This window comes from Ovis canadensis, chromosome 6 (assembly GCF_042477335.2).
Source record: "Ovis canadensis isolate MfBH-ARS-UI-01 breed Bighorn chromosome 6, ARS-UI_OviCan_v2, whole genome shotgun sequence".
NCBI classification, from domain to species: Eukaryota; Metazoa; Chordata; class Mammalia; order Artiodactyla; family Bovidae; genus Ovis; species Ovis canadensis.
The window spans coordinates 93,615,511-93,629,501 of NC_091250.1; the positions used below are offsets into that span (position 1 = coordinate 93,615,511).

The 13,991-nt window shown below is 33.7% G+C and overlaps 1 protein-coding gene across 12 annotated transcripts in view; it reads left to right on the top strand.

The window, feature by feature from the left end:
- Positions 1-13,991, top strand: part of ADGRL3 (adhesion G protein-coupled receptor L3) — a 936,369-nt gene that overhangs the window by 446,182 nt on the left and 476,196 nt on the right. For all 12 annotated transcript variants that reach the window (XM_070292434.1, XM_069593110.1, XM_069593111.1 and 9 more), the window contains one exon: positions 8,861-9,074. In XM_070292434.1, coding sequence (XP_070148535.1) covers positions 8,861-9,074 — 214 coding nt within the window. The remainder of the gene's footprint in view (positions 1-8,860; positions 9,075-13,991) is intronic.

A 13,991-nucleotide genomic window follows, 5' to 3' on the forward strand; every position in this document is an offset into this window, starting at 1 on the left:
TGCATTTTCTTATCAACTATAAACTTCCAGAATGGCAGGAAACACTTAGGAAGATTCTCAGTTCTTTTGCTCTGGACCATCTGTCTGTCTGCTCTCTCCTGCTATGAAGTTTTACCCATCGGATCTTGTCATTATTCTGTAACCTTTGGTTTTAGTAATCATGGATACTGTCTTTTGGCTTTGGGGATTTTGCCACACTCACATCATTAGGTCTCTCTAGATTGTTTTCCAGTTATATTCATGAAGAATGAAATTTCTAAGCTGTCATATTTCACATATCACATTATCCATATTATCTTTATATCAAGTCTATCTCTATTATCTGTATCTATGTTTATCTGTCTATTAAGAGATCAGATCTATTAATTGTGTGAGGGATTGACTCACACAATTATGAAGGCTGAGAAATCCCATGATTTGCTGGTTTGCAATCTGGCAGCCTGGGAAATGCAGTGATACAGTTCCAGTCCATGCTTGGAAACCTGAAAATCAGAGGGTCATTGATATATATCCTGGCCTGTGTCTGAGGGCCTGTGACCAATGTTAGAGGGTGTAAGATACTTATTCCAGCTCATGCAGAGAGAAAATTTATACTTCTCCATTTTTGTTGTATTCAGACCCTCAACAGCCCACCTTAAATTGGTGACAGTGATTAGTCTTCAGAATCAAATGCTAAAGTCTGTTAATCTTTACGAGAGAGGCCCTAAAGATACTCTCAGAAATACTGTTTGAGCAGCTACCTGGAGCATCCCTTTGCCCAGTCACATTGACACAAACAATTAACCATCACGTACAAATGTCTGTCATTTTCTTGATTTCATATGATCGCTCTGAAGGTCTTTTTGCCAGACTTTTGGAATCCCAATCTGTAGAAGACCATTGCTAGGCCTGAGATAATCACCCATGTGGATGGAGAATTTAAACAGTATCCATGTCTTATGTTTAGTAACACCCAGCAGCCGCCTTGTTGTTGTTCAGTTTGCCCAGTCATGTCCAATTCTTTGCAACCCCATTGACTGCAGCATACCAGGCCTCCCTGTCCTTCAGCATCTCTCAGAGTTTTCCCAAGTTCATGTCCATTGCATTGGTGATGCCGTCCAGCTGTCTCAGCCTCTTACACCCTCTTCTCCTTCTATCCTCTAGCTTTCCTAGCAACTGGGACTTTTCCAGTGAGTCGTCTGTTCACAGCCACCTTATAACTGATAAACATACATTTCAAATTAAATTGGCATATCTTTTAAAATCTTTTGAACTGTATATTTTTTTTTAGTAGACTCTTGTTTATCTTGAAATTATAATTTTTAGTCTTAAGAACATTTTGAACAGCCAGGTTGGTGTTTTTGACATTTAGAAAAAGACTGGGATAATTGTGATATGTAAAATTTGACACAGTTTTAGACATTTTATCCCTCATGAATATAATTGGAAGGAATGTTGAATATAATTTTATTAAATGTTGAAACTTATAACAAGTAGATATGAATTCATTTATTCAGATACTTCATACATTTTTTAGGCAACCTCCATGTGGATAATTTCACTTAAAGGTCACCAATTTGTATATGTATTTTTAAAAAGAATGATTAGTGTTACTCTCATGTTGAAGCTTGATAATTCAAAAGGATAGCTTTGCATTAATTGTTTCATGATATTAATCTCTTTAGAATACTTTAGAAATTACAGGAGTAATTTCAGAATTGTAAATTTCATGCTTTTGTTTTAACCTCAGACCATAATTGGCTTTGGTTATTTCTTTATGATGTCAGTTTTAATTGTCACTGTTACACTTAATTAAATACTAAAGTATTTAAATGATATGTATTCTTTATTGAAGTAGACTTGTTGAAATTCAGTGTATTGGATGCTTGCTGGTAGTAGATGTCCTTTTATATAAAGTAGACGATAGGTTGATATTTCACTGGGTTTCCAATATTATTTTTGCAGCCAAACATTTCAGACTAGATCTTCAGAGCACATTTTAAAAAATTTGGATAAATATGTTGGCATGTAAAACAACACAGAGAAACTACATGTATTTAAGAACATTATGTTATAGGCTCTGTTGAAACTTAGAATTGGAAATATTTGCCTTTGGCAGCATTTAAGTAATGAAATAAAAGGCATTACTGATAATTTATGGTAGAAAGTAGCCCACTCCCAGATATGTTAGTATTCTTTATAATTAAAATCCTTTAAAATCATTAGCTTTGACTTATAAATGGTTTAATTTACTTCTTTCTCTTAAGGAAAGAGATCTATATATATATAGATTTTTTATTTTAAAGTTTCCAAAATAACATCTTTTTTTTTCTCTTTTATTATCATTGGAATACAGAGGAAGAAAATTAACACCTATTAGTAATCTGTATTTGGTTCCAAAAATTGATTATTTATGTATCATAAATAATATAAAAATATGTGTATGATAAATTGGATAATAAAATACAATTATATATATAGTTGTATTTTAAAAAATTAATTGCCTGAACTATGTTTAAGCAAAGGGATGGTAATATTAGACTGTGTGGGTCATTCATAGTATTTTTCTTTTATTGATTTGGTAATTCTTTAATATCGTCCAACAGTTTCAATATCCACTCTTTAAGTATTCCTTCGGACTTGCTTCTACACTCTTTTATTAATAGCTCCAAAATTACTGGCTTAAAAGAATAAACATTTATTATTTTCTATGGTTTCTTTAGGTTAGGTATCTGGAAGTAGCTTAGTTTGCATTTGCTGTTTCTGGTTCAGTCTCTCATGGGTTTATAGTTCTTCTTTCTGGTGGCTGAAAGGTCAGCCTCCAAGATTCCTCACTCACCTGCCTTACGAGTTCATTCTAGCTGTCAGCATAGTGTGCACTTCCTTTTCTGGACATCTCCTTGGGGCTGCTTGAATGGTTTCAAGATTTGGTAACTACCTTTGTACAAAGTGAGTGGTTCAAGACAGAGGTTAAAGCTGCAGTGTCTTGTTAATGAACTCTTCTTGGAAAGTGTACACTCTTGTGTCTATCAAGCTATGTTCATTTGAAGTGTATTACTACAGAGGATAAGATGGTTGGATGGCATCACCGACTCAGTGGGCATGGGTTTGGGTGGACTCCAGAAGTTGGTGATGGACAGGGAGGCCTGGCATGCTGTGCCTCATGGGGTCACAGAGAGCTGGACACAACTGAGCGACTGAACTGAACTGAACCGAACTAAGTAAAGCACACATTCAGGGTAAGGACGATGAAACTGGAGAAGTAGCAAAGAATTATGAACATATTTAAAAACTGCCATATAGACCTCTTTAGTAAAATCTGTTCTACCTCTTCTGGGTTGTTTTTATTTACTGCTTTGGTTTTAAGTACTACTTTACGATTCTCAAATTTATAAAGATCTCTTTTCTAAATCATGACCTTTTCAACTTCCTAATAGATTTTGTTCATGGCACTGTACTCTAACTTGCTTCTTCCAGAAACCTGGCTGTCATCCTTGTCACCCTCACTTTTACCCTTCATGTTCAACCAATCATTAGTCATGTAATTTTTTTTTGTCCCTAAACAAAGATATATTATCTGTCATTACCCATTTAAAGCAACCATTTTATCTTTATTACTGCAAATATCCTTCTAATACGCATTTTCCTCTCTATGCTTAATTTTTTCTTAGTAAATTTAATTTTGTTTAATACATGGGATAATATGCTTCTCAGGTGGTACAGGAGAGAATCTGCCTGCCAATGCAGGGGACACAAAGACACAGGTTCAGTCCCTGGGTTGGGAAAATTCCCTGGAGAAGGAAACGGCAACCTGCTCCAATATTTCTTTTCTAGAAAACTCCATGCACAAGGAGACGGGTAGGCTATAGTTCATGGGGTCACAAAGAGTCCGTTGCGACTGAAGTGACTGAGCATGCATGTAGTCACACATACTTGATTCATCTGTCCTGAAGCCAAGTTATAGTGGCAGGTATATTAGTCCTGTTAGTCAAAATCTTTAAGTAGATAAATAGTGCTTTTCTCTATGTTATAGATATCCAGCATCTAATCAATACACTCATCTATGTGTCTTCTGCGGCCACTGATACTCCAACTTCTGCATTTATCCTCTTCTACTCTATATGTACTCCTCAAGCTATTTTGTGTCATTACCATGGTTTTAGCCTATATTCTATTCTTGAATTCTAGACTCATGAATCCAAATGAGAATTAAACATTCCTGAGTATTATCATGACACTTAAATTCAATGTGTTTAAAGACTTAATTAATTATACTAGATTAATGCCCTCAACCAACTAACTGATCGCTTTCCTCTTAATCTGTTTAGTCTTTTACTTAGTTGCTATCTTATGTCCTGAAATCCTGTGTTTCAAGTTCCACCCCCTTCTTTGAGTGTTCCCCTCTATAAAGCTCTAAAGTTATTCTAGCAAGGCTCTGATCCCTGTTCTTGAGTCCAGGTGGAAGCAATTAACTCTGCTGTGGTCATTAGCTTTTAGCACCCAGTTTCCAGCCTCACCAACCACCTCCCCAGTGCCCCCGACCCCTGACCCCGTTCTGCCCAGGCAATCTTTAGATTGGTATATTTAGTTACCCAAAACTCACCAAGAATTTAAAGTATTTTGAGTCAAATATCATCAACCCAGCATTATGATAGGAAAGCAATAAGAAGTTTCAATAGCAGAGTGGCCAAAGTCTCAGAAAATGAAGAATCAGAGTGGTTTGTGCTGAACCGAGTGAGCAAAAACTGGGATCTAATTTTATTTTATTTTATCTTATTTTGGGGGGGGAGGCGTCTAATTTTCTTATTGTTTAATCCCTGGTTAGGAGCACTATTAATTAAGGATGTTTTTCACATAGAACTTGGGCACTTTCTGAGGTTCTGGCCATTGGTAGCAGAGAAGTTCATTTTGTCCCATGGTCAGTGGGTAGTCCCAAACTGTAGTATCCTATCAGAAGTCTACCAGGTTTCATGTTTAGTTTTTCCAATTTATTCCCTCAAAGTCTGTCCATCACATACATAATAGATAACACTCATTACTGCAGAGTAAGTCATGGTAAGAAAGTGGGATGGAGCTCAAGAATGTGTCTTCTTTGCCCCATATTATTTTTCCATAGCCGCTTCACAATGCCCAGTACAATATATCCTGATTAAAAATATGGTAGATGATTTCACTGGCTAAATGCAGTAAATATACTATGAAAATACTATGACATTTTCCATGTCATGCTATCTTTGTATAGTAACCAAAGTCTCTCCATTGTTATCATGATAAGTGAATGGAAAGCAAGACAAAATGATGAAAATAAAAACTTTTCACTTAAGCATTTTATTTTTACATTTGAATTGCTTGCTGATTAAAGCATTTAGCAACATAATTAGAAGTAATTTAAGTAGCTAATCAGATAATGTTATAAAATAGTTTCCAGTGATACATTCCTTTAAACAAAGCATCCACATTTAGGAATGTAATTTATCACTGAGTTATTGATACAAATGCATTGTATGTTACCTAGAAGAAAGCATCCACAAATCAACCGTGAAGCCTTGTAAAAATGTTCATATCTGTAACTTTTGAATAATTCTCATAGGGTTAAAAGAGATACATGGGAAACTGGTCCTCCACATGTTAGCTCTCTTTGCATTTTTTAGTGTCTGGTTCTATATCATATTTTGACAGTTAAAGACAGATAAAGCTATGTCTGTGTGTGTGCTTGCTTTAGTAAAATTGACTGATGAGTTTAATCAGTCAAATTGTCCACTTAGACAAATGCTTTGACTGTATGATTTGCTTATTTGCTTTTCTTTATTAAATTAACTTGTTTTAAACAATTTGATTTAATTGGTTAGGTTAACAAAACATAGCAAGATCAACTCAATGTTTGGAAACAGTTTCGATGTGATTTTTTAAATAGTTATACCAAAGTTAAGAAAAAAATTATCTTGTAGCAAATGCTCAAGCGTTTACTGTAAAACATTCTGAAAAATTCAGATTTCAAGAACGTTTTGTAAATAAACAAGCAAAAATTTTCTATTATTCTATTTTAACTGATCAAAGTTATGAAACTAGATTCCAAAATTGGAGCATTTTTATTGTTCAGTGATTTTATTAATTAAAATACTATATACATTAATGAAAATGTCTTTTTCCTTGAAAGAATCTCAGTATTAAAAAGAACTTCAGGTTTAAAAATAGGTATCTAATTTCTAAATTATATATATATTTATATTTTATAATACAAACCATAGAAATGCACTTTTTAGAAATTCAGTGTCTGTTGTGAGACTACCCTGTCAAATATTGACTCAAAACCAAACTTTAAAAATAATGTTACCTCCAATCTCTATGTTCATTCTCTTTGATCAGTGCTGTGGCTGTGCTAGATTTGTGTGTGTGTGTTTGTTTGTGTGTATCTGTCTCTCTGTCTTTAAAGGTGACGGAGGATGAAATAAGAAAGATGCTGAGTGTAAAGAATGGAATTAACTGTACAGTGTGGCTTGAGTGACTTACTTACTTGGAAGTTATACATGGGGTCTTTGGGGGTGCTTATGGGTTTTCCAAAGTAGTATTGAGATAAAAACTAATGTCAGTCTCAATTTAGAAATGAGTTATGGTTTCATAAAACAAATCAGTATTTTCTCTAAGTTTCAAGTGAAAATGTTTATAGTAATAAAATCTCATTTCTCCATTACAATTCTTTTTACACTTTCTTGTTTCTCTCCTCTCTTCTTTGCTTTTCAGGTTTCATACTTAATGTAAAAGTCATAAGAAAAGTTGAATGTATTTCTTTAAATATATTTTTATGTATGTACACACTGAGTTAATCAACCATCAATTAAAATGTAATGGTATCATGTGTTTATCTCTATAATTAATTCTCTTATGTGAATATCAACTTAGTAATTGGTTGGTAAACACTTAATTTTGGAATTTCAGTCATGTGCTTTTAAAAGAAGCCTTGACTTATTCCAATTAAACATTTGACTATCTTGCAATAATGTACTGATTATGTTCACAGTCTTGGATTATGAAACTGTTAAATCTGAAATGAAAAGATAGATGGTTTGCTGTATGAAAATGAAATATATATGCACAGCAAATATCTGAAACCAAACAGCAAATGAGAAAAACACAAAGGACAAAATTTCAATTTTCTTGCTATGCAAAAAAGTTTTGCAATAACAAACTGTAAATGTGAGAAAGTAGTTCACAAATGAAATATACGTAGAGGATTAATAAACATATGACAATATATTTCATTGTATAAATAAAATAGTGAAAATTAAAATAAGGATGATTGTTATATCATTATTTGTCTATCACTGGCAAAATATAAAACAATTGGTAATCTGTAGTTTTAAAGACTGAAATGACAGCAGTAGCAGCAGCACTTTTAAAGAAGAAAGTACTGCTGATAGAAGTGTGCATTTATATTAAGCTTTTTGGACATTTAGTTGATATTTGGCAAACTTCATATATATTTACCCGCCCCTATAAATTTTATTTATAGACCTATGCCATAAAATATATTTAGATAATTATATTTTTTCTAAAATATCATAGCCAAGTACACAGGTTTGTACTTCTTTACAATATTATGATACAAAAACACTTGGACAATTCTAAGTACCTTTTAACATAAGACCAGTTAAATAACATTTTATGTGTATATGTATATGCCATGCAGGTGTTAAAAATGTGAGATTCAACTTGAAATGAAAAGATTTCCACCATATATTGTTAAATTAATAAGTAAAATAAATCAGTGTATCAAGCAATATGTATAGTGTGATACTACCTGACTGAAAGTTACTTAAGTAAAATTAAAAAAGGGAAGGGAAGAAAAATACAGTTTTTTTTCTGTAGGCAATTTTTATAGAAAGGTCACCACATTGTTAACTAGTTACCTCCTGACATTGAAAGATAGATGCAGCAAGGGACCTGAAGGAATTGTAATTTGTCTCCTTACAAATCTCTATCTTCTAAAAGAACATTCACTATTTCTATCATTAACTGAAAAAGTATACTGATTTATTTTCATTATTTCTTAAAACAATAAAATAATTTAAAAATTGAAATAGATTGCCTTTTTAAGTAAGTATATATAAGCTCAAGAACAGTACTTTTTTGGAGAGGGATAATGGTTTCCGTCGAAAAATGAAACAGATACAGTATTCCTGAGATTAATTTGAGACTCTTGTTTTACAAATTGGTTGCTATTTCTGTGTAGTCTTTAACTCATCTACCAGCCAGTGCTTTAGAAAATCCAGAGTGCTTTGTTTCCATTTATAAGGGGAAAAACAAACAAACAAACTGTAAGACGAGGTTTTTAAGAAATAATTGTTATAGTTAGATTTTTTAAATTTAATTTTATTTTTTAACATCAAAAACTTTTTTATTGCAGTATAGCTGATTAACAATGTTGTGATGGAACAACACATCACATGAAGTTCTTAACGTTCATGTTTCACATGAACAGTGAAGGGACTAATCCATACGTATTCATGTATCCTTTTATCCCAAATCTCGTTCCCATCCAGGCTGACACATAACATTGAGCAGAGTTCCATGTGCTATACAATAGGTTCTTGTTGGTTATCCATTTTAAATATAGCAATGTGTACATTTGCTTCCCAGAGTCCTTAACTGTGCCTTCCACTGGCAGTCATTTTCTAAGTCTGTGAGTCTCTGTTTTGCAAGTAAGTTCACTTGTATAATTAGATTTTTAAAAATCCTGTCCAGTTACTGAAATGAAATGCTCCATTTTTAGTTAAATTTGTGAATTGAAATTGCTTTATTCTTTTGTATTAGTAGACCAAAAACACATATTTTTCTTTTGTATGTAACAAAGATGTTTTATTTTTCTTCCTCCTTTTGGTAGCTTTCAGCCGTGCCCCCATTCCAATGGCTGTGGTTCGCAGAGAGCTCTCCTGTGAGAGTTACCCCATTGAGCTCCGCTGTCCAGGAACAGATGTCATCATGATTGAAAGTGCCAACTATGGGAGGACTGATGACAAAATTTGTGACTCTGACCCTGCTCAGATGGAGAATATACGATGCTATCTGCCTGATGCCTATAAGATTATGTCTCAAAGGTATGATATTTCTAATATTCTTTCTGCATTTAGTATAGACAGTCAACATGCATCTGTGTGGCATATTAAGCATAGGTAAGAACATAAAATCCTGTACTTTAGAATACTTTACAGTGCTTTTTCAATATCAAACTGTTCCCCATATCACTAAAATGCTAGTGCCAGAAATTGCAAATGGCATTGGAAAATATTAAAATGTATTAGATTATTTATTTTTTCATATGTTCTCTTCTGCATTCTCTAGACCTAGATTCATTAGTTGAGAGATCAACTTAATTTTTCAGTTTTCAAAAACAGAATTATGTAATTTTCTCCAGAAATTACAGAAAAAAATATGTTATTGCTAACAATACTTTTCCATCAGTGTGGGAAAAGCAAACAAAATTTAGATTCATGGGCAATTTTATTAAAAAAACATATAGTAAAGACTGTTTATTAATGATTATTTGACCTTGGACAGCAATTTTAAAAGTTTTCCTTAGATATCTAGTATATGAATTAATTTATTTAATACATTTAAACTATCTGAAGTATTATAATATTAAAATAAATATAAATTAAAGTATCATACAATATCATTGGATAAGTAAAAGAAAATCTTCAATTCTAAAGAGACTGGTTAATTCAAATTTATAGTTTAAAAAGTTTATGTTAGAAGTTCTTAATGTTGTTATTCAGTTATTCAGTCATATCTAATTCTTTGTGACTCCATGGACTGTAGGCTTCCTTGTCCTTCACTGTCTTCCTGAGTATGCCCAAACTCATGTCCATTGAGTTGATGATGCCATCCAACCATCTCATTCTCTGTTGCCCCCTTCTCCTCCTGCCCTCAATCTCTCCCAGCATCAGAGCATTTTCCAGTGAGTTGGCTCTTCATAACAGGTGGTTAAATATTTCTTAATAAATTAGTTAAATACTAAATATCATTCATATATTTGCTCACTATTATGATTTATCAGAAATCAGTAACAAAGTGATTCATCTTTGACAAGCCTTTATACTGTCTGACTGCTTACTCACAAAGTAATTAAAAACTTAATAAATGATTTAGTGAATTTGTTTTTAATTAGAATTTCTATTCAGGCATTTCTTTCTTTTGTTTAAGGATTTCTTAAAATATGGAGGAAGTCATACCATAAGTAAAAATTAATTGAATTAAAACTGCAAAAACAGTGATTTTCAGGATTATCTTTCCTGTACTTATGAAAGATTTCCTTATTTTTAACCTTCTTGATACTTAAAATTCAGATATATAAGTCTATATTTTTATAAATTACTGTTGTGTAAATTATTCAGAGAATTTATAACATGCCAGGATTTTGATGATAGAGCATCTGGGGTATAATGGAAGGATAGTTAGTGGTCTCTGGGCAAATCTCAGGGCTCTTATTTGTCTGTTTCTAAAATGCTGGCTTATGGTAAGGTGAGTGTTAATGGGAAATAAGATTTTAAAATTAGGAATTCCATTTGATACAAGTTTGGTGATTAGAAAGCTAATCATTTTGTTGCATATAGGTGTTAATATCATCTTTCAAGAACAGTTTTTCCACAAGTAGTATGGAATTGGCACCATGACTAAATTGTTATTTTATTTGTTTTGGTTAGAAAACCAAACATAGGATTTTTCAGAATCCTTTTTGGGAGTGGGTTGAGGAGTAATTTCTGCTTTTTGGTGATTACATTTTCATTTAAAATGTAGAGAAGCATTAATTTCTCTAGCTCTTTGATCTCTGTATGATTTTTCACAAAAAATTATCTTAATCCTTTCATTGATATTATTAATGGCTCCCAAAATAAGCCCTTAATCTTATAATTATTACAAAAAATATCGTTACAATGGATCTTCTGGAGCTACTGAATTAGATGAGATGCATCTGTAAAGTGACAGATCTGCAGAGGAAGATTGCTTTAAGCACCCTAAGTAAATCATTTACAGAATCCCTGCAGGGGGGCTCTCAAATAAGAATTGTCAGTTAACTGTAATAGCTGTGGTTAATTCTCCATGGAGGCAAGATTCTTGCTTGTATTTGAACTATTAAATGTACTACATTTACACCTGTCCAAAATAAATGGAGAGAAGATATCTGGTTCCATTTTGTAAGCTCCCAAGATATGGGATGATCACGTCTACTTAAGCTGCTTCATAATGAACTCTCACTGTCATGCCAATGCTAGCATGTTAAATAATGCTCATAATTACTAAGTAGCATATTAATTATGATGTTGACAGTTTAAATAATATGTTTGAATTAAAACCATAATAGAAAACATCTTTTTAAAAGGTATTTTAGATTAATTATTGTGTTTTATTTTATTTAAACTTCTAGAAGGACATTTTATCAGAGTCTACAATTTTTAAGCATGTCTCTAATGGGTGAAATATTACTGAAGTCAAAAAATTATATATGTATCTTTGCAAAACCTTGTTTAAAAAGCCTTCATGACTTCAACCTCGTAAATTAGACAGATGTCACAGACAAGGACAGGCATGACATGTTATTTCTGTGGTTGTTTGAATACACATTCAATGAATGCATAAATAAATTGTATGCTAATGTGTACATTTGGTGTGAAAAATTGGGGACTTGAATCAAAAAGGGTATGACACATGATTTCTACATTTTTTTTCCCCAGTAGAACTATAGAATCTGCTCTGGAGAGTTCAGTTTCCTTACTGCCTTTCAGATTAAGCCTGCTGTTCTCAAATCCAAGTGTGTTTTCATACCATTCTTCCCCCAATTTCTCTGAGTATTTTGTGCTTTTTTTTTTTTCATTATATTGCTAGAAGACTTGTTAAAATGTCAGAACACATTTCCTTTCCCTTCTCATAACTTCTCATGCTGCCCCTCACCTATTATCATCTACATCCATTTGTTTTGCATCTGAATAATAGATGCGTATTACCATATTTTAGATCATTTCCTTGTCTAAAGTAAATAGGCTTCTAGTGTGCAGACTTGCCCTTGATTTTACCTAGAAGTAAATTTTGAATGTAGTAATCATATATATGTATATATTTCAAGTCAAGTCAAATACATATATCTTAAATCAAATATATGTATTAATGAAGAAATACATATGCTGTCCAATTTTGTCATGCCAAATAAAAGCTTTCTTAAATTTACTATCTGATTCACTTTTGTGTATTTTCATTTTATGTTTATACAGTTGAGTTTAAAATATAATATATATAACTTTAGAATCTACATGAACATGACGGCCGACTAATAACTGCAGGACTTTTACATTTTGAATGCAGCTGTTATCACCAGCTATTAATGGAAATACTTGTATTTTTTAATTCTACCAGTATCTAAAAGTTCATGATATGAAGTTCATTGTGAGAGTTACTCTGGAGTTTGGTGGATAAATACATCAGTCATGATTCTAATTCATAAAACTATATATTTTTGTTCAATAAAAACTAAATTGCTATATCGTTTGTTCAGTAATTTATTCTTATCTCATTTACATTAATCGAAGAGTTCAAACAAGAAGTTCTCTTTTACCTACATGGTATTAGGGAGCATTCAGCTGAAGTGGCAGAGAAGGCAATGGCACCCCACTCCAGTACTCCTGCCTGGAAAATCCCATGGACAGAGGAGCCTGGAAGGCTGCAGTCCATGGGGTCGCTGAGGGTTGGACACGACTGAGCGACTTCACTTTCACCTTTCACTTTCATGCATTGGAGAAGGAAATGGCAACCCACTCCAGTGTTCTTGCCTGGAGAATCCCAGGGACCAGGGAGCCTGGTGGGCTGCCGTCTATGGGGTCGCAGAGAGTCGGACACGACTGAAGCGACTTAGCAGCAGCAGCTGAAATGGAAGTGCTAGACTGGTCTTTGACGGATTGCAACATTAGTGGAACCAGAAGAGACCAAAGCGATGTTAGATATAGAAGTGGATGAATACTGAAAAAGAACATGGGGAGCAGCTTCTATTCAATAACCATCCACTCATCCTTTTCTGTCAGGACTTCATATGATTATTGATGTCTGATGTGCACAACTTAATCTCTCTAGTTCCTCTTCCCAATGTGCCTGAGGCCAGCATCTCACCACCAACCATTCCTGTGGATTCAACACTTATGCTCTAAGGAAGCCTTGACGATTTGCCAATAAACTAGCTTGGATGCTATTCCCTTATTAATAAAACTACTAGTGTCCATCTTATAAACTAAACACAAATTCCATGTAAATGTGGGAAGTTTGAAAATCATATTTTATGACATCCTCAGGTAACTTTTGACAAGTATTTTAAGTATCTGATATAATAGCCTTACGTTACATACAACTGACCATAATGTTAAAGTTGAAAAGGAAATTTGAATAAACATATGTATATGAATGGGCTTCCCTGGTGGCTCAGCTAGTAAAGAATCCTACTGCACTGGGGGAGACCTGGGTTCAGGAGAATTGGGTTCAATCCCTAGCTTGGGAAGATCCCCTGGAGAAGGGAATGGCTACCCACTGCAGTATTCTGGTGTGGAGAATTCCATGGACTAGTCCATGGGGTCGCAAAGAGTCAGATATGACAGAGCAACTTTCACAGGATGTATATGAATATGTATATGAGGGATTCCCTCATAGCTTAGTTGGTAAAGAGTATACCTGCAATGCAGGAGATCCCAGTTCAATTCCTGGGTCAGGAAGATCCACTGGAGAAGGGATAGGCTACCCACTCCAGTATTCTTGGACTTCTTGGACTCAGCTGGTAAAGAATCCACCTGCAGTGTGGGAGACCTGGGTTTGACCCTGGGTTGGGAAGATCCCCTGGAGAAGGGAAAGGCTACCCACTTCAGTATTGTGGCCTGGAGAATTCCATGGATTGTATAATCCATGGGGTCGCAAAGAGTCTTCAGGACTGAGCAACTTTCAATTTCAATATGTGATGAAATACTGTAATTTATTGCAGTATA